Source organism: Gymnoscopelus microlampas (genome assembly GCF_963454915.1).
Source record: "Gymnoscopelus microlampas genome assembly, chromosome: 5".
Classification (NCBI taxonomy): Eukaryota; Metazoa; Chordata; class Actinopteri; order Myctophiformes; family Myctophidae; genus Gymnoscopelus; species Gymnoscopelus microlampas.
The window spans coordinates 22,634,803-22,661,518 of NC_139942.1; the positions used below are offsets into that span (position 1 = coordinate 22,634,803).

The following is a 26,716-nucleotide window of genomic DNA, read 5'->3' on the forward strand; positions in this document are numbered from 1 at the left end:
AGACCACCAATAGGGACGAGCATGAATTGCTGAAGTTATCAAAGAGGGGTCCAGGGACCCCCAGCGTATGTTATGTCCGTCCGCCCGTATGAGCACGGGATGAGCACGGGATTTTAAACAGCTATAACTCCAGTTTGCAGCATGCCACCAAGTCCACATTTGGTATGTGGACTTAAACCACCAATAGGGACGAGCATGAATTGCTGAAGTTATCAAAGAGGGGTCCAGGGACCCCCAGCGTATGTTATGTCCGTCCGCCCGTATGAGCACGGGATTTTAAACAGCTATAACTCCAGTTTGCAGCATGCCACCAAGTCCAAATTTGGTATGTGGACTTAGACCACCAATAGGGACGAGCATTAATTGCTGAAGCCCCGCCCCCTCTGTCTTCCCATTGGCTGGCCTTTAAACAGCCATAACTCAAGTGCACAGCATGCTACGGAGTACAAATTTTGTACATGGACTAAAACCACCAATAGGGACGAACTGTAATTACTTAAGCCCCGCCCCCTCTGTCTGCCCATTGGCTGGGCTTTAAACAGCCATTATTCCAGTTTGCAGCATGCTACCAAGTACAAATTTGGTAAGTGGACTCAGACCACCATTAGGGACGAACTGAAATGAGTTAAGCCCCGCCCCAAAGGCACCGCTTCCTTCACACAGGGTGTGATTTTTTCTTTTCCTCCAGCCATGTGGTGCCAACAAGACAAACGTGCTAAAACAAGGTTTTGTAGCATTGTCGTTTAAATAGGGTACTTCACTGGCATCTTTCAGTATTTTTCTATGATTGTTTAATGCGTCTGTCTTCTGGTCATCCCCACAACGGGGCATTCATGATGTGGCACTGACGCTGAAGTGACGTCACTGCAGCATATATACAGTAGCATGTGTACTGCTCCCAACTCAGACTGAGTTTCAAAGAGGTTTTTGGTGCTGTTCATGTACTGGTATTGATCAGAGCACTGTACTGTAGTCATAGCTGTTAGCTGATCATCCATTATAATAGTCCCTTTGCTCTGATACAAGTCCAGTACCATTGATATATCATGAGCGAGCTGGTCAACCCAGAGGATAGGGAGGAAACCACCGATTTGCGGTCAGGCATGGATCTAGACGAACAGACAAAAGATGAACCTCCCCTTAGTTTTCCCAAGACACTGGAGGGGTTTGGGTATGCCTTTAATGAACAGGGCCAGCTGAGACACCTGAAGACAGGAGAGGCATTTGTGTTTAAGGTCAGGGACGACGACCCTAACTGGAACCAGAAACATTACGAAGCCATGGGAGAGGTCCTCAACCAGCATGTTTATGAGCTGCTAGAGAAGAAGTGCAACATGACCAGAGAGATGGTGCCAGTGGACGCTACAGAGAACGAACACAGCAGTTTCATTTTCCTCAGCCCAGACGCCCTGACCAACCCATCCAAGTTAATGGTTCTGATCCAGGGCAGCGGGGTGGTGAGGGCTGGCCAGTGGGCCCGCAAACTCCTCATCAACGACGACCTGGACTCAGGAACACAAATCCCCTTCATCACCAGGGCCATGCAGGAGGGCTACGGCGTGATGGTCCTCAACCCCAATGACAACTTTGTGGAGGTGGACAAGCTGACCCCCGAGAGAAAGGACCACAAGAGAGAGGGTGGATTCGACAAGAAGCACTGCAACTCACAGATGGAGAGAGAGACCGAGCAGATCCACATACGGGAGAACAGCTCTTCACAGGAACATGTGCTGTACGTGTGGGATCACTTTGTGTCCAGAGCCCAAGCCAAGAGTGTCTTCATCGTGGCCCACAGCTTTGGAGGGCGTTCTTTAGTTGAGCTGATGAAACGGAGGGAGACTGAGTTGAAGAGCGTAGTGGTTGCTGTGGCCTTCACAGACTCTGTGCACAACATCACTTTTCAGAAGCCCAGCAAAGGTGTACAGAACTGGATGCAGAAGCACTGTCTTAACTGGGTGAGGAGTGAAGAGCCCTTGGACACCCGCATGGAGCCCGAGCTGCATGACTGCCCCTGCGTCTCCGCAGGCACAGATGAGCATGAGCTGACCTCCTGGAGGAGCTTCCAATCCATCTTCAGGTTCTTCAACAAGGCTCCGCGGAAGGAGGAAGGGAGGAGATGAAGACGGGAAGGGTAGAGTTGGTGTGTTTTTATTTGGGTCACTTAGGTTTCATTGAATATTCCGATCAATACAGATTATTTTTAAATATATTTTGGGGCTTTTTCTTCCTTCATTGATAGTCAGTGAGAGAGAGAGAGACAGGAAACTGGGAGAGAGAAGGTGAGTGACATGCAGAAAATGGTCCACCCGGCCCAGGAGTGGAACCGGGAACTCGCTGTCAGGCATATAGACTAAGTGGTACACACCCTACCTATTCAGCTAGCGGGTCTCCCCCTGATCAATACAGATTACACCAAATAGTCATCACTTAGGCTGCCAGACATCTTATATACAAACTAAAAAAGGCGCTCTCCTCAGAGTGCAGAGGAAGCTGCAGGGGAAATGGTGTTTGAACGGCAGATTGCAGATTTTCACGTTTGTGGCGGCCCCTATATGGGCAGAATTTAAAGGGCTATTTAAGGTGAACTCTTGAGGCCCCTCAACATGTAATTCCAATTTGGGTATGATTGGATCTTGCGTTCATGATATCGTTGCTGTTGGGTGGAAACCTTGTATGTCCAAAACTGTTCCTTTTTTATTTTATTAAACAAAAACAAAATGAAAATAGCCGACCTACAAGCTCACAACGTGTCACATTGCTTTTTGAGCTTGTGGATATGCTATTTTCACTACTTTTGTGAGACACTCTTATAATATACATGAATGCCCTACTGCATCATATTATGATAGGCATTAATTTATGAAAAAACATAAAACGTTGAAATATACAAGGTTTCTACATGACAGCATGATATAATATACAGTATATGGGCCTTTTTTGTAAGAACTAGGCCCCGCACACCATGTTTTGAAGGCAATTATCGGCCAACAGTATATGGAGTATGAAAACCCTGTCTGACGTCACCATAAAGCATATTCATCACATGACAAAAAAGTATATGTGTTGTTTTGGGGGATCTAGAAAATGCTGGTCAAAAGAGCTCTGTTTTCAGTATACCTTATAGTATACCAGTAAATCCCAAATTGACTTAGTCATCCCTATTTTGGCATTTAGCTGTTCATGAACAAATTGTTTTTTATTTGCATTCAAATGGTATGAAATTATTCCTCCACACCAAAAGAAGAAAGAAAACAAGACAGGGTCTACAAATGGTTTGCCTTCCCTAAGGCTCTAAGAAAGAGATTTTATGCTGATCGGTCTGGCAGATTGCAAGATTAGTCCCAGACAAAACAAACAAACATTGCAAGATTAGTCCCAGATAAAAGAAAAAAAACACACAACAGACCCTTTTCTAGATTGCTCGTAAAAGAGAAGACAAAGAAAAAAGAGAAGATGTTTTTACATTTTTACTGATGATTATGATGAAGTAGGAGGAAACCTGATCATTAACAGGAGACAATCTGATCGTCGTAGTGTACAGACTATAGAGGTTGCTGCAGCAGAGAGAGTAAAGAAGAGTAAGAGTGGACAGGACAGACCCTTCAGAGCACACATGAAGATCAGGACCGAGATGTTTTCTACAAAGCAGCGTCTGTCCCATGATCCCTACACTGATTCCTACACTGCCCCGTCTGCCAAGCTCAGGACAACATCAAGGACAGCTTCCCAGGACTGGACTGAGCTTGTATCCTCAGTGGAGGCGATGGAGATCATGGGGCTGAAGTAGCAGCAGAGGAAAGTACAGAGGATGGGATATAGCACGAAAAACAAGGAGGAAATAGATCTAGTGGGGAGCAGAAGAAGTGTGAGAGGAATGTACGGGAGGAGGAGACAGGAGGATAAGCAAAATAGAGGACAATTATAAAAAAATCACACCCTGTGTGAAGGTAGCGGCGCCTTTGATACATTTTGTCATCGATATGTGTTTAAAATGTGTTTATAGCCATGAGTCACGTGAAGCTTGACCAATCACTTTGTTGACGGGTCTGACCAATCAGAACGTTGACGGGTCTGACCAATCAGAACGTTGACGGACCTGACCAATCAGAACCTTGGCGAGCCTGACCAATCAGAACGTTGCGCCGCTAATAATATCCGCTCTAGCGCCGCTAAAAATAAAATGGGAGTGTGAAAAAAGAGGAAATTATATAATAATATTTAACTTAAATGTTATTATAACATTTAAGTTAAATATTTCAAAAGTATGAAACATGTGGGAAAACGAATTCTGTGGCCTACTCGAGCAAGCATGCAATATTATCCCTGCTGCGACAGACAGACGGAGGGTAAGGAGGTGGTGAAGGAGGAGAGAAAAGACCTGCAAACACAGGAGCCCTTGCAGAGCCCATATGTTCTTCTTCCTGTCTCCAGAGGAGGACTATAAGGAGGTGGGTGGAAGAACAGGAGATGTTGGTGGAGAGGAAGATGGAGATAGACAAGAGGAAGAAAAGAGTGGAGAAAAAGCAGAAGTTGGAGCTATGGGAGAAGGCACTTCTCTCCAGGGAGAGAAGTGTGGGAGACAATGGCAAGCAATTGGTGTGGAAGAGTGGAGGAGAGTTGGAGAAGAAAGTGAAGGAGGGGATGATTGAGGTGGTGGAGGAGAGAGAGGCAGATACAAACCACATGAAGATGTCAATCAGATAAAGGGAGGAAAGGGGGGTGGAGGAAGAGAAATGATGGTGAAGGCCAAGGAAAATCATGTGGAACATTTGGGAGATGAATTACGTCCCTGTAACCTCACTCCATAGTTATGCACACTGGTCACATCTAGTCGTATAACACGCAAGAGTTAATTAGTAGACTCTAATTGATGCCATGCGATATCTATAGAAGTGCATTGGAATAATCTATTTGGATAATGCACGAAGCACAAAGCATTCACAGCATTTAACCGGTCATACGAGTTGTGAATGAGAATGTTGCAATGTACCAGGTTGCACTAATCATGGGTTGACTGGCCGTAAAAGCCAACATTATACTCCGGTTTCACCCTGATGCATACAGTATGTTGCCCAGACAGTTTCAACCCACAGGTATCCAATGTGGCTGGTTACACCACTTTTGAAACCAGCTTCCATGGGGGAAGAGGAGGTAATTAAAGTATCTGCGCTGAGCTGTGATAAATTATGAACTACAGTATAAGTAAACAAACCCTGGTTATTTTCTCAAGTTTTTTTTCCATGCCAGGGTACATAGTTGCTGCATCAGACCCAGAGCCACTTGGCGAGTACAGCAGAGACATGCTGTCACAGTAATTTATTGTGTCCTGCTGTTCTGAGCTTCTGCATGTCTCAAGATGTAGTGCTGATCCTTATTTCTACTAACTAGGGTGAAAATTCAAACAAAACTCCTGCTCCATTTTAGTAGAACAAATGTGAGTTATTGTTAAACTCACAAATAATGACTGTACATTAATGACCTCAAAATGTGACCTAATCTTTCCCCACTGTCTCTCCATTTCCTCCCAGGCTTATACTAATGAGAGCCAGTGGGGTTTCACAGTAGCTTGACAACCAACATTGTCCCTGCCCAGAAACCAGGCGGGGAAGCACAAATTACTGCTCTCCTGTTGACAAAAAAATAAACAAATGAACACAAAAAACTCACAAGTTTGCTTGCTGTTAGTATTTTGCAGGTCCACTAACACCTGGAGTGTTACACAAAATATGCTCTCAACTCCAATGTATAGCATACTAATTGAGCAGTACAGCAAATACTTCATTAGTGCACTCACTCTATAAGCAAGTCCCCATTAATAGGCGTGTTATTTACATCATAAAGTAGTGATTAAAGCAGGAAACATGGGGACATACTATTATTGTATTGCAAATAGCAATTTGCACTTACATCTTCTGTTGTGATAGCTATAGAAATCTGTTAAGAATCAAGATCAGATTGCACATTGCAGATTTTTTTTTAAACGTAAGCCTAGAATAAGCCTAGAATAAATACCGATATGCTACTTTCTCAATTCTCTCCTACTTATTTTTCATCCTATAAGTAGGAAAGAAATGTGAAAGTAGCATATCATCACCTTGCTAAACGGATGGCCTAAGATTTTTTTTTGAGGAAAATCATATTCTTGCCTAAGTCAGCTCCTCATGACACTGGCCACCTGTGGTAATCGCTTATCTCCTAATTGAAAAGGATCATGCTGTCCCCTCCCCTTTTAGTATAATGGCCTTTCTCCCTAGTGCGACTTAGGCCAAAAATGGCGAAATGATTTTGACTTAGGCCAAAATCATTTGGCATAAGTCAGGTTTAATCCTATTTAAACCTATTTAAATCTCTTATGTTACATAACTGGCAGACAGTGTTATTTTTATGTTAATAGTCATAATTTGTTTTAAACGTTTTGGGTGACATGATTAAGAAATATATAGTTTTGTTTTGGATCAGTTTTTGTTTTTTCTTCTGAAAAACAAAAAGATTACTTAGGCCATTAGTTTAGCAAGGTCACGGTGACTTTATTCTGCATTTATAAAAGACTACCATATTCACAAAACATACCAGCAGAGTTGTGGGATGACAGCAAAAACTATTAATACACCATAACCTTAGAATTTGTATTAATAACTTTCCTAACTATGGTAAGGTTGCCACCTAGTGGAGCCTGGACATTTGACACACTTCTATGGTCTAGAATGTACTCAAAGGCCCAAAATAGAGGGAAAGCTAAAGTTATATAGCGTAACATTGGTCATCTTCGCCAGGCCGGGAGGTAAAGACTGTTTTCACTCCCATAAGTCTGTCTGTTAGTAGCTAATCTTGGGCACTGCTGGACCGATCGTCATGAAACTTTGCACACACTCTCTCAGTAGGCCAAGAAAGGTCAGAAACGGTATGTATTAACTTAAAGCATAAATGAATGTCAGGTATATTGGCCCTGCTTACGTAATTTTGGCACAAGTGTTTAAAAATAGTGTTTAAAAAGTTGTCAAAAAAGTGAAAAATATAATAAATTACTTTTGTTAAAATGTAAGTTACACAGTATGTGTGATGACTTAATTGTAAGAGGTGTTGGTACTAGACAGTTCATCTAAATTAAACACACGCAGCCAAGGCCGGGATCGGGATTCGGACGCGCAACGCACTGTCAGGCTACATTGGCGCCTAGGTCCCCGGACCGCTAGGCCAGCGGATTGGTTTATGCAAAAAACATTTTGACACTAATGTTCAAAAAGAAGAAATGTGCCATTCAGTGCTTGTGGCTGAAAGGTTGCTGTTTTGATCCCTTGGGCCAGCAAAGATCTGTCAGGTAAGTAAGTGAATGAGCAACTCTAGCCTACCCATTAACACCCAGTGTCAGTCAGTGGAGCTGTTCAGTGGCCAACAGACTGGTTGTATAGGGTGTGAATGTTTGCTACTCTATGACTGTGACACAGGTCATAACTGAAAAAGACCTACCCTGGATAAATAAAAGGATAAAACCTGTACTAATGATCAACTTTGCTTTTTTTAGATTTGTCTGTGTGAAATGTGTGGCACCGCGGCAGTGTGCCAGGTCTCACTTAGATCAAAAAAAGAATATATCTTTGATCTCCACGGGTCTGACCTGATTAAATAAATAAAAACGTACTGGGTTACACTAATCCCCAGGTTCCTCTCACAACAGAGGTGTATCCTCATATGTCAGATGTACAAGCAAGATTCAGATGAGATGTGAGAATGGTTACTTTTGTTGTACAACTTTCTACAAGCCGTTTGTTTTTTTGTATATAAAAAGAAATCTTGAAGCACACTTCAGGGGATATACATTGTTAATTTATTGCTAGCCAAGATGATACACTAATAATATCAATACTCACATTAAACATCCAAAGCACAGACAGGAGCGCAAATCTGTTGAATCTATGGAATTTGAGTGACCCAAGCAAAAGATTTTACCATAGACAATATTTGGGGGTCATTTTAATGTTGGATAGTTTTTTCATATACTAAATACATTACCAAGAAAATCATGATCCAGTGCTGGCATCCTAACAATGATCATAAATACACATTGGTCTACCTAAACAATATAAATTAATTTAGCAATTATTATTTTAGTAAGATTAACTGTACTTTTCAATTGGTGCTGATAGTATTTTCTTTGTAATCCATCTCCAAATATGCAAACACTTAATATTACAGACCGTATCCACAGAGATTCAGTTCATTTGGCAAGACAAATGGACATCAGTGCAGTTGGTGGACATAGGAAACAACAGCTACTATGTCAATATTGTTGTTTGCAAAACAATAAAAAATGTATTAATCAAGACAGCTCACTACCACCCTCTAACCTTGCACAGCAGCTGCCAGCTGGCATCACAAGATCGCAACTCCGTTCTTCTCCGCAAAGCACAGCGAACCACATGGCTGTGCCAGGTTACACACCCTCCAGAATCATGAGGAGTTCAGAATAAAAATTATGTTACACATGGGTAACAAATCTACCCATTCTGGACTTCTGGTAAACAGCTGACAATGTTGGATAACAAATAAATAGTGTAGTTGTTATTGTGCATAAAATATCACACTTGATGATGCTACCATTATGTGCCCTAGTAGTAGTATTAAGTGTTTACAGTCATTACCTTACTTAATGTTTATACTTTGTCAAGCGACACTTGTCAAAAGTGTCGCTTGACAGAAAAGTCTGATTTTCAACTGAAAAAAGGTTTGTTGAAAATGTGTCATTTTGGGTGTGCAAAAAGCTCACACAACTACATTTATACATTATACTGAATTTGCCTTAAGGCTCAAGATGTATGTGTGTATTGTTGTTGCAACACACTGACTTGATACACAAGCAACAACTTGAAAACAGACTTTTGAGGAAAAAAAGAAAAAAGAAGTCCCCCAATGCAACTCCAGTTGTGAGTCCTGGTATAAGTCCTGCTATTTTTTAACACAGTAATAACTTAACACCGAAGGGTATTCGGTTTTGCAAGTAATTACGCGGAGTGCCAAAACCGACGGGTATTCGGTTTTGATGTCTTTTTTTTTTTCTTCGTTTTTCTCCACACGGGCGGGGCTGGAGCAGCTCTGGGAGTACCCATTGTGATCCTGAGAAGGATAGGCCAAATGGATCACCGGAAACAAAAACATGGCTCCCATCCGCTTCCTGTCTATTTCCTTCTTTAAAACGCCTACATCTCCGAATCTGTTTCCGGTGGGAAAAAACGGCGATGCGCGATCCCCCCCCATTGTAACTCGCGAGTGAAATGTTATCGTTCCAGCCTGTAGCCAGGGTCGTCGCGCTTTTTTTGGATTTGCTCGTCGTGGAGTCTAGAGCTTTAAACTGCAAAGCACAGTAAATGGGGAGAATGCTGGCACCCAACGTAAGTCGTTATGAAAAAAAAAATTAAAAATATGGGCTATTTCTATGTTGGATACCAATCAGGAGTATTGTCTGCCTTCATCCACCATCACATGAAGTCACTGTCGCACAGACATCCACAGTCCGTAACTAACAACAAAACACCTCCACCATCTGGTTTACTAAGGCTCAGAGACAAGCAGGGGGAAAATGTGGACAGGAGGAAATTGCTAACAGTTATAAGCACAATATTCTAAAACAGTCTGGTAGCTGTGAACATGTTTGTCTTTTATCCCATTGCAGGATTTTTCTTTATTTTAATTTTTTAATCTATTAAAAGTAAGTCAAAGTGTCATGGAATGTTAGGCAAAAGAACAACTGTAAAATCCCATTTGTTCAAGGCTTTGAACCAGTTCCTTAAAAAAAGAAAACTCTTTAACAGGTTTGTTCTCCTGCAGCTGAGAAAACTAGAAGGGTGACCTGAGAACCTTATCAGAGCTAATACGTGAACCTTAAATGTCAGACTAGAGAGCAGCAAACCTGAAAGCAGTCTAAATGTGTAGACTTCAGCTAATGCTAAAATGCACAGAGGTCCTCTCTGCATCAGAAAACCTCCATACCTTGCTCTAGGGGTGATTGGTGTGTGGCTGGGTGTGCTTGGCAGGGTGGTGATACAAGCTGTAGAGGTGGTGGTGTTAAAGAGTGTTAGCTCAGCAGGTCTGGCTGTACGCCTATCCTCCGGAGAACCTCCTCAGGCATACAAAATACAGGGTTCACCGCCTTGATCTGTTCATCGCCCAGCAGGGACAGACCTGCCACTCCGAACAGTGTGTGGAATGGATCCACCTGTAGTAGTCGACAAGAGGGAGCGGAAATGAGACAAGGGAAATACGAGTCAATTTAATGACAAAGCGTGATAAAAGTATAAATAGAAAAGATTCAGTGAACTTGGTGCTGTATCATATTGAGCGGTGTACACACGTATATGTCAAATGAACGGTGCAATTTACATATAACGGACATACATACAACTCCATACATTATCATGAATTTAAAGTTGCAGTTCACACATCCAAACTTGGTGAGCAATAGAAATGTTTGATCAATAATGCCCCTGTCAAGTATTTTTCTCACCCAAAAAACATCTATAAAGGAGTTTTATAGTACATTGAACTTGGCTCTTCCTTGTGCCCACATTAACAATTCCAGGATCTACTAATTATGCCATTATGCCACACTTGCAGGAACAACCACTCATGAATATGCTAATATGCCACTTCCCTGGAATCAACATGCAGATGTTGATTGGGATGTGCGTGTCATTCAGCCGTTTGTCAGCTACTCTCTCCTCCAGATGAAAAAACATGTCACGCTACCAAACAGTCACTGCCACAGACGCTTCCAAGTCGGCTAGGTGTAAGGTGTAATTCATTATTGGGGGCAGCTGTGTAGTGTGCGTGCGTGCAATGTCCTTGATTACTGAGTATAGGGCACGGGCTGCCTTGTGACAGTATTATTTTGATTTTGTAAAATCGTTTTTGTTGCACTATTGTTTTGTACAGGTGTTTGTGTGTTGAATGTTTCATGGACCACAACGGAAGCAAGCCTGTTGGCTTTTTTTTTCTTCCATTTGGTGTGTTTTAACCCGCTTTAAAAAAATCGTATATACAATAAAAGTATATTCAATTAATCAAAAGAACCATGCATATAACAGTCAACATTACACTGGAGAGGTGGTTTGCTGAGGTGGAACGCCATACCTCACGTCATCTCCCGGTACTTACGTCTTAGTTACCCAAGCAGTGCTATGCATATGCCGAGTTGGCGGTGCCCAAGATCAAAACCAGAACCTTGCAATTCAAAGGCGAGCGCTCTAATGATTGAACTACCACAAATAGCCAAAAGTACGATCACCCCTGCACCAACCACAGTGCTGTTACATTGCACTTGGTCCATTTTTGTTGTTTTTACATGATATATGGTATGTAATATAATGTGATACTATCTGCAGTCTGTTTACATTTGTTAAGTATTAGTGGCCCACCACTGAGGGTGCACGTTTCCCCTATTTCTATACACGACTTACATGTGCAAAAGGAATGGTTTTGGATATAAACATGACTATTCCTACACAGTCAAATCTTCAGTGTTATTTTAACTTGAAGTGTACAAATGCAACTAAATGGACCCGTTGGTTGCCTTTGTACACTCTAAGTTTTATTGAACTAGAGTATACAAATGCAACCTAAAGGACTCTTGGCAGTTGTTCTCAAAGAGGGGTCCGGGGACCCCCAGGGGTCCTTGAGGGGGTTCCAAGGGGTCCCCAGCAAAATGTGTTAATATAGCATCAAAGTCAGTTTAACTACCTTAATCCTATATATGCTATTTTCAAACAATCTTGAAAACTTTTGAAGATTTGGGAATATTTTTTAAACATTTTAACAACACAACACTGGCACAACTTTATCTTCAGATAGGGGTCCACGGCCAATTATATATTAATTTGGAGGTCCTTGACATGAAAACGTTTGAGAAACACTGCCTTAGGGGTCCAGTTAGTTGTATTTGTACACTCTGTGAGTTCACTTTACAGTCAGGTTTTTGCTGTGTAGTGTTCCAACTCAATCAGCTCACCATGTCTCCCGGCCTGTCAGCGAAGCCTCCCGTCTCGTCATCCTGACAGGCTAGAATGAAGGCGCGCAGCTTAGCTTTGTCTATCCAGTGGATCCTGCCAATGATCTTCAGCGAGGCCAAAACCCACCAGGAGTAACACACGTCTGGGAGCTGAGAGGAAGAGCCAGAGAAAATGTTTCTTCGGTACTGAAATTTTGGTTTTCCATTGTGTTTTTTGAAGAATCACCCATAACATGAACCTGGGTTTCTCTACTCAAAGTCGTGTGGGTTGGTTCTCTCAAGGCACTTGTAATTTATTTTGCCCTTCTGTATTGAAAGACAAATTAATCTCTAACTAATTGCTGGATTGCTATTGCTACTGTATATAGTAGCGGGTACTGTGTGATAGATACATAATGCTATATATCGTCGCTTTCAGAAGGAAACCTTGTATGTCCAAAACTGTTACTTTTCAGGACATGGGAAAAAAGCCTGCGTTCAAATTGATCCAATGTAGTTATTATTTAGTCACAAGTTCATGTTAATACTTTTCATTTATTAAATATTTATAAAACCCACAGATGAACGTTCAACGTTTTTCGCAATCTAAATCGGCTATTTATTCTTCTTTTTCATGACACTCTTGTGCGACGAAGTAGGGCTTTAATTTAATAAAAAACAATATGCGACAATATGCACCTAATATGTTGATCTGAGGAAACTTCCTTGCAAATATGGTGTATCCATAACCACTGACCTTCTCAGGACGACCATTGAGGCCTCCAGATGGCAGCTGCCTCTCACAGAGCCACCAGCCCAGCAGGTCAGCATTCACCTGGTGGAGCTGACCCGTGATGGACAGGAACCCGGTACAACAGTAAATCTGTAGGCCATTACAAAAGGGGGGTTTTCAATATGAGGATGACAAAGTACTCTAATGTGATGGGTGAAAAAACACTGAAAATATTGCGGAGGAGACCTACTTGTCCAGCGTGAGACTCTGAGCCAGGTCGACAGCCAAATCCGCCATCAAAGTTCATACAGGACAACACAAACTCCACAGCCTTGTCAACATTTATCGCATCCAATTTGCCCTTTAAAAAGTTGAAAGCCCAGTACAAATAAATACATTGCTATAAATATAATGAATCTTGTCTTGTAGAACATGATGCAATCCAAAGTAATACCACATGCATAATGTATGCACATACCAGTAAGTCAAGAGTAGCAACAGCGCAGAAGGAAAACCTTGTGTCGATTTCCCCTGTACCAAACAGAAAATATAGTATAATCTTTAAGAATACACACATTCTGGGGAAACCTTAAATTGAAACGTGGAGGAAATTTAAGATACTTTAGAATGCTCCTTGAGGGAAAATATGGCCATATGACAGAGCCTTGCGTACCCCATTTGTCCCCTGCAAACGAGCCATCTTCCTGCTGCAGTTGTCTGACATATTCCACCACTTTGTCAACATCAATCGCGTTGACATTGTCATACAAGGACAGGATCTGAGAGAGAGAAAGAATATATATTTTTAATTAGACCACGGGTCCAAACCCAGACTGATGCTGGTCATCATAAAGTTGCCGTGAAATTAAGTTCTTCTAAGGACCAGATCTTGACAGAGTGACAAATTAAAATGTTGGACAGTTTTTGCTACCAGGCTATGAATCACTTTATGTAAATGCAGGCAGTGCAGGAGAATCAAATATTTGGGACTCTAATACAGTATAGACAGAAATTCTTCACCACCGTTTTTTCTTTTTTATTAAATGGTTAGTTCTGTTTTTTCCCCACAGCGGTGGCCAGCAAGCCGTGGGCATACAAATTCAGGACACCAACACTCTGTACTGCAAAACTGAACTGCAACGGCACCTGCACAAATTGGTGTTGACTTGGAGGGTCTAACCAGCCTTCATCAGTGTCATTCCTGTTTGTTTTGACACCACTTGGTATGAGTTAATATTCACTAGAGGTATTGATAGATGGACATTAGCTCATGCATAGTCCTGTGTTCTGACATGACATAATGCAACAACGGAGCTCTTGCTCCTTAAAGACCAATTCTAGCCTGTATCTTGGAACTACTTTCTTCAAAAAATTGTTCCAAGATATATTGTCTGTCTGTGGGTGGAAATAGCATTGGTAAATGGTAAGGTGGAAAGATGTGTTCTTGCATGTAGTGTAGTTGTAAAAATGTTTTTTTGAACTGACCGCCTTTGCTGCTGTTCATGTTTGTCTGGCGGTGAGTATGATTGTCCTTCACATATCTTGAGAACCTCTCAACTAGCTTTCAAACTTGACAGAACAAAGAGCGCTTGTCGCATGAAATGTGCTATAGAAATAAATGTGACTTGACTATTGTTGACCCCCCACAGAAGTGCAGTGTTGAGTGTGAAGTCGGTTGGAACAGTGGTCTTCAGAAGCGGCATGTGGCACGATTCCATAGTTAATTCAAAAATGCGAATACACAGGAATTTGCAACAGCATCGTCCGCGAATGACGCAACACGAAATATTATTACAAAACATACATTAACCACTGAAAAGGGACATTCTGCATAAAGAGTGCTTTTACTTTTGGTACTTTAAGTCCATTTTTATGACAATACTTTTTTACTTTTACTCAAGTACATTTTGAGTTCGGGACTTTTACTTAGTATTTCTATATTGCAGTATTGATACTTCAATACTAAAAACTAAAAAGTGTGAGTACTTTTTCCACCACTGGCCACCATACCAACTGTCTATCGTTTTAATCAATAAATAAAACCGTAAAACATCACCTGCACTGCACTGAGGGTGTAGAGTAGATGAGGATCATGTCCGATGCTGGCACTGAAGCCTCCGCAGTCATGCTGACAGGACTTAATAAAATCGGTGATCTCTTCACGGTTCATCCTAGGGAGCTCACTCATCAGGTCCATCACCGTCAGGCCCCAGTAAATCCCACTCATCCTCAGGTACTCAGACAGCGTGTACTCCTGCGGAAATGAACAGCAGTGGTGTAAAGGTTAGAGAGTTGGCGTGACCGTCATCCTGTAATGACGAGACTCTCCCAAGTTCAATCACTGTCCCCCACCAGTATGTCTTGTCAAATGTCTGCCTACTTGACGATTAATTGTCACTCAAATAATTGCGATTCATTATTTAATTGTGTATTTGGCATTGAACAGTGGAACATACAGTATGAAGCCTTTTAGGCTTCGTAATCAAAAGGCACAGGGCAGATATGACAAATAACTGAAATATACAAAGAAATCATTGACATTTAATATTTTTTATAAATGTAAAAAAGCAGAAATCTGATCTACAAGCTTACAACGTGTCACGAAGGGACACGTTGTAAGCTTGTAGATCTGCTATTTCTGCTTTTTTTATATTTGAAAATATGTGAAAATCTTTCAACATGGAAATCTCCGGAATCTCAAATAATTGCGATTAGATGATTATGTAATAATTGTGACAGGCCTACTCAACCGTCCATCATAAACGACTAAATGACTACAATTGAATTTAGTGCAATATCGGAGTAAGCAGCATGAACTCTTCACAACCAACAACAGGGTAAGTGGTTGAATAATTAATTAAGAGTGATAACAAAACAAGTATGCACTCCAAACTAAATATGACTGGGTAGACCTGACCATCAAGCCTAGCATCAGTCCAAATAAAATACCATCTAAATAACACAACTCTGTGAACAAGCAAGTACAATAAATCCATCTAAATAATGTACACTACAGCATATCTATGAACAAGTAGACACACATAGGTTATCTAAATAATAATCTATCTAATTAGGCAACAATAACAGACATAAAAAAGGAGCGTTCTAGGAAGCGGGATGCCAAGCCCTTGTTTGCCTTGTACAGTAGGTCATCATCATCACCAGTGTTTTGAACAGACATGGGGAGATGGAACATTTTGGGAGGTTGAAAACTAGGTTTTTTGAGATGGCATGCAGGCAGGCCACGGGAGTAACATTAGTCGATCCTGGGAGATGATCGATGATCGAAACTTGGTTAACCCTTTAAGACCGGGAAAGCAGCATCTGTGTCATTTTTTGATTTCTTTGGCTATTCAAAAATAGCAGATATACAAGCTCATAGCGCGGCACCGAGTGCCGCGCTACGAGCTTGTAGATCTGCTATTTTTTTTTTTAAATCAAGGATTTTTTTTAAAGCAAACATTTTTAACTCAAATCTTTGCTTTGGGGATTCTACAATGTATTCTAAATCCTAAGAAAAAAATGTTGCTATAATATCAGTGGTTTTCAAACTTTTTCATGTCAAGGACCCCAAAATTACATATTTGCCCGCGGACCCCCATCTCAAAATATGTTGTTCCAGGGACCCCCCAGAAGCAAAGATTTGAGTAAAAGAAAACGCTTTAAAACTATATATATATTCAGAGATTTGCACACGTCACATTTTCACAATTTTTCAAAAATAGCAGATCTACAAGCTCATAGCGCGGCACTCGGTGACAACATGGTGTGTTGTCAATAGAATAGAGATCCTAAAGGGAGCAAGACTTCCCAGGGAAAATATGTTTTGTTGAGCTTGAAATGGTAAGAAGACATTCACAGTGAGATGTCAACCAGGCATGCAGACGCTCTGTCGCTCTACAGCGGTGGCAGAAGAGGAGAAACACCGTTGTATCTGCAAAAAGTGTCTGCAAAGCAGTTACGCATGGGTACCCGAGGCTAGAAAGGCCGTGATGGACTGGATAAACTTGTGAGCAGAGAGGGATAGGAGGAGAGGACGAAGAACTGACCCCTGGGAGACAAATAAAAGTGATGAAAGTGAACCTCTTCAAGAGAGGCATAAAGGGTACTGGTATGTCTGACCAGTCAGGTCGATACCACTCGAGTGCAGTGTGATGCCAATGTATTAGAAAAGATGTCTAGTAGAAGCTGGTGGTGTACTGTCTGTGACAAATGCCTGAGGACTGAGGAGGGAGGCAGCCTGAGTGGTGTGGAGAGAAATATAATGTAAAAATGCTACAGAAACAGTATAGATCAGGGGTCTTCAACAGGGGGTCCGGGACCCCTAGGGGGTCCTCAGAGTTACTACATGAGTTACTATATGATTTTTATGTTTTACCTTAACCACTTGAACCCTACCATCCCTTTTCCTGAGGAGAACTTTAGCCAAAAATAGCAGCTCTACAAGCTCACAACGCCTCGCGCTGCAAGGTATAGGTGTAGAGGGAAAAAAGAGCAGTACCAAGTTACCAAAAAAAGTTTAATCTGAAACTAAATTTAATACAATATAGAGGGGTCCCTGCTTCATATCTCTCTCAGCTAGGGGGTCCTTGGCCTGAAAAGGTTGAAGACCCCTGGTATAGATGACATTTGATAGAAAAGGTCGCCAAATAGCCACAGTTACTTACGTAGTCATCCTTTTTGGAACCATAGGCTGCTATGTAATCTGCATGTTTGTCTAACAGGAGAGTGTTAGGAGCATCAGGCTTGACGACAACATCTTTGACTTGGGTACCCTAAAATAAAAAACACATAAATGTTACATTGACGTGATATAGTTACGCATGCAGTGGAACAATATAAAGTTGCAGATGTACCGTAGAAGAGTAAACAAAACCCAGTGGTGTAAAGTAACTAAGTTCAGTTTTGAGGTATTTTGTACTTAAGTGGAGTATTTCCAGTTTTCAGTACTTTTACTTCTACTTCTATCACAGAGGGAAATATTGTACTTTTACTCCACTACAATTATTTGAAAACCTTAAGTTACTTAGTAGATTTCGATTATTATTACATAACATACCCACTTCAGCCATTTGAAAATAGCCGATCTACAAGCTCACAATGAGTCACCATGCGAGGCATTGTGTTGTGAGCTTGTAGATCTGCTATTTTCAAAAGATGTTTATACAATTTATACATTTGAAAACATTGTGAATTCTACATAACGAGTACTTTCTACTTCAAGTACAATTTGATACCAATTTTGTACTTTTACTCAAGTAAATTTTGAATTCAGGATTTTTACTTGTAACAAAGTAATTCTACATTGCATACTTTTATTTAAGTAAAACATTTGAGTACTTTTACCACCACAGACAAAAACAGAGAAAGGCTTAAGCAACCAACAGAGCTAATTCTTAGCCACCCAGTCAGCCGTGTTTCACACAATAAGCAGCCAAATATTAGCAAATGTTATAGAACATTTAGACAATGGATCATTCAGACAACATAGATTGCAATCTGTGTAACCTTACAACGATAGAACGAATGACAGTGAAATGTAAGCAGGTTTATTACAGAGAATACTGCTTACCATTCTCTAGCATGATCAGGCGTCGCACTTGTACTACGTCATGACAGTCAGTGTTGCCAGAGTCTTCGAGAAAAATAAGGAACCAGGTCTATAAAAACAAGCCCAAAAGAAGCAACTTATTTGGCCACTTGAGCACTTTAAACCTATATGCATTGGCATTTTTTTTAAATAATTCAACAGAAATCTTGTAAGTGAATCCCTGGTACAAAATATTTTTAGATGGGGGTCCATGTGGACAAATACATATTAATTTAGGGGTCCTTGACATGAAAATATTGAAGAACTACTGGTTTAAACAACATTAGGACACAAGCCCAAATAAGCAACTACACTTTAGAAACAAGCCCAGAAAAATGGTAACCTGCAAACAATTTTTACAAGCTTTACAGAAAAACAAGCCCAAAGTCGCTTATATTAAGCGGACATGGCAGCTCTGATGACAGCATATGTACAGATATATGTACTTGTATATGTATATATGACAGTACAGAGTAGAAAAAATGGGGAACAGAAAATAAACTGCAAGCTGTGAATGCCATCACCTTTCTATGAAAGAAATCTCTCCTTTGGCCTCCTAACACCATACTGACATGATACTGTTGTGGATCAAAAAGTTAACTCATATCAATATCAACTTAATATCTCTTCTGATTCATGGAGGCCAGTCTTCACCTTTATGGAATCTGTATCTGAACTATCAAATGCCTTATGATTCATTACTACATTTGTTTTTCACACTTTCATTCTCACCCGTTATATCAGTTATTTATTTTGTTTTTCATTTGCTTATTGTCTCTATCTGTATTCCCCTTCTTATTGTATTCATTCTCTTGGCCGTTTTTAATCTTTAATTAAACCTAGAAGTTAAATCAACTGTATCTGGGTAATTTGCTGCTTGTTTGTTTTGAAAAGTTCTAACCAAATAGTTATTTACTGTATTGTTGTTAACAGGTTACATTGTTGGTAGGACATCAAAATATTGTAAGATTGTGAGTTACTTTATTACAAAATGTATATTACTGTACACGTATGATTTAGTTTTTGCTTTGTTTTGATTCCATTGTTCTAGACCTGGCTGTGATTTAGTTTGGTAAAAGTGTGTACGTTGTCTCTTGCTGCAGTCAGAAGTGAGGTGGTGACAACGGAGTCTTTGACCCAGACCTTGTCAAAAATCATTTTAGCTGATATTAAGGAGACAATATGAAAAGACTTTATATACATTTTATTAAATTTAATAAGAGCTTAGGCATAACAGTAAGAAAGTGTTCAGTTCACACTGGCATAACGTTCTATTTTACATTGGTTTAATCTGTTACAATCTTCACTCAAGGACATCACCCCATCTCAAACAAAAAGATCAAGGCTTAAAGATGTGATATCATAAGGCAATCAACATTGTTGTTGGTTCGGATTCTGAGTTGCATTGATCAGTACTGCATGTATACAATAAAAAGTTACGAGGACAACATTTCAACTTAATGCCTCCAACTTGGCCAGGAGAGAGGGGTGGGGGGGGAGCAGGGGAGGGTGTTCTCCGTCGCTGCACTAGCAACTCATACAGGTTGTTCAGGGTGCCTGTTCAGAGGGAAGCAGAACTGGGAGGGACAGCGTGTTTTGAGGTAGACCAAAAATGTTAATATGTTCTGTGACTGACTAACATGTAAATAGCCAACTCCCACATTGTTAAACATAAAAATGTTTGAGAGAAACATGTGTGTGTGGAGGGGGTCTCAGCTTTTGTCAGATGTAATAATTGGGGCTCCAAGGCTATACAGTAAGGTTGGGAACGACGTGTCTACACCCTCCCCATACCAACAGTAGGGGTTGACAGTGACAGGGACTATACAGATGGGGGGAATTGGCAATTATGTAATTGGGGAAGAAGTGAAAAGAAAACCCCAAATAAAACTGATCAAACAAAAGATTCAACAAGGAGAGTTCTTGGCGGAGTTCATTTCTTGTATCTGCCAATGTGTTCACGGGCAATGATGAGTCTCTGAATTTGGGCTGTACCCTCATAGATCTGGAAAAGCAGATAAAGATTCAAAGAGTTCATTATCAAAAACTTTCCAATTACACTTTGGTGTCACAGCAGAGAATTGATGCATCATCACTACCAACCTGGTAGATCTTGGCATCCCTCATCAGTTTCTCAACTGGATATTCGCTGTTGAAGCCGTTGCCTCCAAACACCTGAACAGCATCGCTGGCGACCTGGTTGGCGATGTCTCCGGCATAGGCCTTGGCAATGGAAGCGAAGTAGGTGTTTCGGCGGCCCACGTCCACCTCCCAAGCTGACCGCTGATAGGCCATCCTGGCCAGTTCCACCTTCATGGCCATCTCAGCCAAAAGGAATGACACTGCCTGGTGCTGTGGATAAACAAGACAAAGCAGTGTGAAAGTTTTTGAGTTACAGGTTACTGGTCAACTTGTGAAGATTTCCTGTCATTTGTAAGATAACTAGAGACAGCACCAGTTTATAATAATTCATACTTAATTCATATGTGAATAACTTCCCCTCCTTTTGAATTTTCACATTTTACACTCTATACCTACATTATGTTGTCATTGGTTAAAACTAATTTAAATAACCTATAAACTGAAACTGGCAAACCAGCCAACCTAAAACTAGAAACATGTACTTTTCAACTCCCATTGGACCACTGTGGTATGTTCAAATTATTGACTGTAAAACTACTCTTCTGACCTTCGCATTACAAATCACTACTATGAATAATGTCACCTACGTTAGCAATGGCCGTTCCAAAAGTCTTCCTCTCCAGTGCGTAATTGGTGGCTTCATCAAGTGCTCTCTGTGCCAGTCCTGTTGCCCCTGCTGCTACCTGCATCACATCAACGATCATTATCATCAATTAACAATGCTGTATTTTCTGTGAGTAGGGAGCCACATGAATCCTGGAGTCCCTATTCTGGGGTGAACATTCAGCAAAGATAGCATATCTAATCTATAGCTCACAATGCACCATATTGAGAGCTTAGTCTATTTTTAAGAGATTTGGCATAGAGGAAAATAGTCGTTATAGGGTTAACCATGCAACAGTTCCAGTGTCTGACTTACTGGTGGCCTGGTTTTGTCAAAGGCTCCCATAGCAATTTTGAAGCCAGCTCCCTCTCCGATGAGAACATTCTCCTTTGGGATCCTCACATCCTCAAAGGTGATACCTCTGGTGTCTGAGCACCTCTGGCCCATGTTCAACTCCTAAATGGCCAGAGAGAAGATATGTTATGGAATAGGACAATGTTTCTCAAATCAGACTGGATTGCAACATGAAGGTTGAGTCCTGGGCCATCTGGACAGACCAGAAATGTTAGCAAAGTTTTATTCATATTTTTCAAATAAAAAATCAAAAGATCTAATATTTTGATATTTAATGACATTTGCCGTAAACGGACATCCAAACCCTGATGAGAACCAGTGCCAGAAGTTGGGTTTCCATTTAAATGCATTGCATTATTAATCAGAATTTCAAGAAAATCTGAAATGTATTTATTTAAACGACAAAAAGCATCACTACAGAACTAGTGGGGTAAAGTACAATGCACAAAATGTAATCTCATTCATGAACCATACATGAGCATTATGATGCTATTAAGATCATATATAGAACGTGTCCATGAACACTTGTGGAATTCATTCATTTCATCATCTGAATTTATTCTTTAGCAGGCCTACGATTGAAATGTAGGCCTACGTGTATTCAGATTTTTTTTTTTTTGAAACATGGGAAGGTATTACATACTTATGATAAAACATTTGCAATTGTGCAAAATTGCTAGCCATATGATACGAATTTAATGCTCTCTATGTCAGAACTTATTTAGCACATTTACACATTTTCGATGAAAGCAAAAGACTCCTCAAACTAATGTAAAAACATTTTTGCAATTATTTCAAGATGTACCGGTACTTATTTTGTCTGTTTTCATTCAGGGTTTTTTTTTATGCACAAATAAAACATGCACATAAAAACTGGTTGATGGTTCACTAGAGAAAACCTTCCACCTGGTTCTTACCTTCCTACCAACTAGAATACCAGGTGTGTCAGCGTCAACAATAAAGCCAGTAAATGCCTTGCTGGTAGGGCATTTAGGGTCAGAATTGGTGCGAGCCAGGAGGAAGTACCTGGGAATATGAAGAGAAACACAAAGGTTAACTTCCTGGAGAAAAAAAGGCATAGTTTGCATTTATTACTTTTTTCCCCCCGCTATCGCAGTATTGGCTTGTTGTTGTACTACTGTAGGTACTACTGCCGTTATAAAAACATTTCCGTTATATAGAAGAGAACCTCGTGTGACCACACACACCAGTTAGCTTTTCCTCCATTGGTTATCCACATTTTCTGTCCGTTAACAACATACTCGTCCCCCATCTTAACCGCTTTGGTCTTGAGGCCAGCTACATCGGAGCCTGCCCCGGGCTCCGTCACACCATATGCCTGCCAAAAACACAACAGAGGAGCCCACACTTCATGATCCGGTCTTACACTTAATTAATGTAATGTTGAACAATCGTGAGAAGATGACAAGCAATACTACTTACACACATAAGTGGCTCCTCTGTCATTCTGCCCAAGTATTTCTTCTTTTGCGCATCATTACCAGCAATGATAACAGGCATTTGCTGTGTGGATCAAGATGACAATAGTAAAAACCAACATAATATTTGGGATAAGAGATTACCTAATGGCTTAGACACAGATTGCTCATGTCGTTTGTAGAACAGGTTTGTTGGGTTCTTAATTTGTAACATCGCTTCAAAGTGTCAGACTGTTTCTGTGCAACTCTACTGAACTATTTGCTGTATCCCAGTACATTTGTCTAGTTAAATAAAAGTTAGAGGATCTCGGAAGGCAATCTTTGTCAACCATGTCAACTTACACCAAGAGAGTTTGCCTCAATGGCAGTCTGGACTCCTGTGCAGCCAAAAGCCAGCTCTTCTGTGATAAGGCAGGCATCAAAAATTGACAGGCCCATCCCACCTGGAAACAAAATGTTGTTATTTTGTTTATCTTTATTATCTTGTTCATATCTAGGACTATGTATGTGTGCACTGTACATTTGAGATATTGCTATTCATTATTCAAAATGTGTCAGCTAAAGTTACAAACTAGGCAACTGAGCGATAATCAGAGTAAAACAAGTACATACCATATTCCTCTGGAATGTGAGAGTTCATCAGACCAAGCTCCCATGCTCTCGTGATGACTGGGAAGGGATACTGTAAAATTAATTATAGCAACAAACAAAAAACGTTAGTGGTGGTCAATCCTGGATGCATGTCAAACAGCTCATATATGAGAAATACAACATCTAATATACAAAATCTAATACAACATGACATGGGAGCGAGCAGAGCGAGCAGGCAGTAATGTGAGGAATTGTTATGTGGCTGACAGCCCAACCTGTTTGATTCGGATCTAATCCTCTCCTCCTCGCTCGGAGGCGGGACTAAAGCGCGAGTGGAGGACGCGAGTGAGGATATTGGAATTTGGCTATAAGCCATCTTCCAAGGTTCGTTGGACGTTATGGCAGACGGCTCTCTGATCATCTATGGTTTCTTCTGCTTCCCTCAAATGTTCAGTGAGCTTTCGCTGATGGTAATTATTACACCCACCTCGCCACTTTTGTCATAGGCTGCAGCAACTGGAACAATCTCTTCACGGGCAAACTTCCTTGACAGCTCCTGGAACTCTTTTTGCTGGTCAGTGAGTTCTGTTGACAAAAGCAGAAATATGGGTCTGGTCTGTAGGTAACAATACATAATCTTAAAAGATCAAAAAGGCCTGGACTCAACTCACCAAATGAGAACCCCATCGATGGCATCTGCTGGGGTGCAAGCTTTGCACTGACAGCAGTGCTCTGGAGCCGGATTCCGGTCTGCACACCGGCTCTCAGCACCTGAAGGTGTCAACAGAGAAGAGTCCAATCAGTACATAGCCTTAACAAACATGAGGTTAAATGTGTTCTTCCGTTATGCCACTAAAATGTGGAATGCCCTACCAACACAGCCATCAAAAAGTGTGACTCCCTTACCCACCATAAAAGAGCACCGGTCTGCAATTTGCAACTGGTCCTAGAAAAGTCTTCTAGGACATTTTAAGTCTTCTTTAAATGTCTTGATAAACTGAATATATAGGACCACAATGGAAACAAGCCCTTGGGGCTTTGGGTTTTCGTTAGCATCATTGTATAATCGTACCACTGTACCATTTGAAAACTGTTAATAAAGTATTCATTCATCCATCAACCCTGACCTTCAAGGGACACCATGACATAATACCCTTCTTGGGAGGAAGGGTAGGCGTAGGCGTCGGGCACAAACACAGAACAGCCACTGCTGATAACAACTACAGTTCAGCTGGTGATATAAACCATAAAACAGGTATGACACCAAGTTACCAACATTTAGCCTAACATCTTCAGCAGATCCTCCTACGAACGACGTTCATTAAAATTTCTTGAAATTAAAATCATGCCTGGATGTTTTGATGTCGGCGTCTTTATTATTATTCATTTTTTAATTGACAAAATATCAACAATACAATTACAAATAACAGGACAAAATGCAGTTACAATAATGGAAACAAAATAAAGACAAAATAAAATGAATAAGCTCGAAGTTATAGACTTTAGGCAATATATGCGTCACAGATTCTTCTGGTTTTCATAGCTTTAGTGTTTGTACAATGTTTTAATAAGGCTTTAAAAACAACAATATTTGGACATTGGTTAGAATATTTGGTACAATAAACATGAAATTCTGCAAGAATTAAGATTAAGTTAACATACATTTTGTATATATTCTTAATCATTTTTTGAAAGTCCAAATTATACATGCTGACTATTCAATCAAATAGAAGAGTCAATTTAGGAATTTATGAAATTATGAAGATCAATCCAAAAGACATGACATCAAGTACAATCCCAGAATAAATTAGATATTGTTTCGTCAACATTTCCACAAAAAGAGCAAAGTGTGTCAATATCAATCTTATATTTTAGAAGATTGTTCTTGATAATTGATGTCAGTGTCAACTAGCCACCTAGCTAGGTTATGACGTTGGTCGCTTCAGCTATGCTTTTGTTATTAAAATGTAACTTGAACTTGACTACCCAAAACATGACGAGCTTGCATCTGTCGCTCATTAGAACATTGTAAAACATTTGTAAATGACAATATTGACTTATAAATGTACCTTATTGAACAGCATTGTTGACATCTCCACAGAATGCCTTGTCTCTCTTGAAGGAAAATATGTTCTAACAAGTGCCGGCCAATGGCAGCGCTCACTTTAACCACGTGATGGGTCGGGGAGAGACTTTTGCCCTACTTTCCTTCCGCGCATGCGTTTGGCTTGCCAAAAAGAACAGATCTATAAGCCAACAGCGCGTTGCACCGCGATGCGCTGTTAGCTTATAGATCAGTCCTTTTTTTTTTACCTAACCTAACCTTGCATAACGCAGATATTAATTAAAAGTTCAAATTAACCTTACTGTGATTGTTTAGCAACAAGATGATCACAGTCAAACTAATTCAACCTGCAGTCACTCCAAGGACAGTTATTACTGGGATTTTGTTGCAGAATCGAGTGTCTGTATCATAGTTAAAAAGTCTTTATGCAGACTTGCAGTCATGCATGGACAATAGCTCCACCTGTTGGCGTTTTCTATTCACTGTATTTATTATCGGTCCCATTTTTCTGAGCCTTTTAAAGATTTTGAGCTTTGGATTTACCAGGAAAATTGTAAAAATAATTTCTAACATGAAAATGTACAAATTAATTATCTTCATATATATACTTTAACTCGGTCAAACAGTATTTGCCATGATAGAATTTGCCAATGTTCTTAAATATAGAATACAGCTGTAAATATTTGTAATTTGACTCAAGTCACTCTGAATTTTTTACTTCCTTTGACATAGGAAATTAGAAGCTTGCATGACCAATTTACCGACATAAATACCACTTACGACATAAAAAAAAAACAATGTTTAAGATTCAAACATCCCATATATGTGCTGTGTACTATACTGCATGCATCTGCCGCAAAAATGAACGAGATGTCCCCCACTGACCACTTTTCATCAACTTAAGCGCATGAAATGTCGTGTTCTGTATACATTACCTACGTTATACTTTCACACCACTGGCTTAGATATATTTATATTAGATACAATATTTATCAATAGTAGACCACACACCCATTTTATCAACCTCAGAACAGTCAGACGTAAACCCCCATATTAACTTGAGTTAAACCCTCCATTTTTCCATTTCCCACAAATTGACAGGGATGCTTTGTTCAAGTGGTTAAAATGACCAACTGCTCCATAGTAAAAACAAAAACAAAAAACAGATTTTTTTTTTGTACAAATAAAATGCCAGCAAATGGCGATGACAGTATGTGGTTC

General features: G+C 40.4%; 3 protein-coding genes across 3 annotated transcripts; 1 reads left to right on the top strand and 2 right to left on the bottom strand.

Annotated features, from left to right (window-relative positions):
* Positions 1-1,046: 1,046 nt before the first annotated feature.
* On the top strand, positions 1,047-2,120 carry LOC311044987 (cotranscriptional regulator ARB2A homolog; the record flags this gene model as incomplete). The annotated part of the gene is made up of 1 exon (XM_084056796.1): positions 1,047-2,120. The coding sequence occupies one exon, from the start codon at positions 1,047-1,049 to the stop codon at positions 2,118-2,120; it is 1,074 nt and encodes a 357-aa protein (XP_083912922.1).
* A 5,692-nt stretch (positions 2,121-7,812) lies between these two features.
* Positions 7,813-18,322, bottom strand: rabggtb (Rab geranylgeranyltransferase subunit beta). Its single transcript, XM_084058232.1, has 9 exons — positions 18,283-18,322; positions 17,378-17,485; positions 14,767-14,964; positions 13,384-13,489; positions 13,189-13,241; positions 12,961-13,071; positions 12,735-12,860; positions 11,999-12,148; positions 7,813-10,210 (listed from the first exon to the last, which is right to left on the bottom strand). The coding sequence occupies exons 1-9, from the start codon at positions 18,283-18,285 to the stop codon at positions 10,070-10,072; spliced, it is 996 nt and encodes a 331-aa protein (XP_083914358.1). The 5' UTR covers positions 18,286-18,322; the 3' UTR covers positions 7,813-10,069.
* A 1,167-nt stretch (positions 18,323-19,489) lies between these two features.
* acadm (acyl-CoA dehydrogenase medium chain) lies at positions 19,490-25,608 on the bottom strand. Its single transcript, XM_084057894.1, has 12 exons — positions 25,500-25,608; positions 24,102-24,201; positions 23,918-24,015; positions 23,452-23,521; positions 23,182-23,282; positions 22,844-22,924; positions 22,609-22,739; positions 22,318-22,426; positions 21,362-21,502; positions 21,030-21,125; positions 20,404-20,652; positions 19,490-20,305 (listed from the first exon to the last, which is right to left on the bottom strand). The coding sequence occupies exons 1-12, from the start codon at positions 25,521-25,523 to the stop codon at positions 20,234-20,236; spliced, it is 1,272 nt and encodes a 423-aa protein (XP_083914020.1). The 5' UTR covers positions 25,524-25,608; the 3' UTR covers positions 19,490-20,233.
* Positions 25,609-26,716: the final 1,108 nt, after the last annotated feature.

What these genes read in the sequence shown, in the direction of transcription:
- rabggtb (XM_084058232.1), bottom strand. An exon ending in ACACCCTCAGTGCAGTGCAG is followed by an intron (nt 13,490 to 14,766) that starts GTGATGTTTTAC and finishes TCTCTCTCTCAG; the next exon opens with ATCCTGTCCTTGTATGACAA. An exon ending in GTTTGCAGGGGACAAATGGG is followed by an intron (nt 13,242 to 13,383) that starts GTACGCAAGGCT and finishes TGTTTGGTACAG; the next exon opens with GGGAAATCGACACAAGGTTT.
- acadm (XM_084057894.1), bottom strand. Translation starts at nt 25,523, where the DNA reads ATGTCAACAATGCTGTTCAATAAG. An exon ending in CAACAATGCTGTTCAATAAG is followed by an intron (nt 24,202 to 25,499) that starts GTACATTTATAA and finishes TGACACCTTCAG; the next exon opens with GTGCTGAGAGCCGGTGTGCA. An exon ending in CAGAGGAGCCACTTATGTGT is followed by an intron (nt 22,740 to 22,843) that starts GTAAGTAGTATT and finishes TGTTTTTGGCAG; the next exon opens with GCATATGGTGTGACGGAGCC.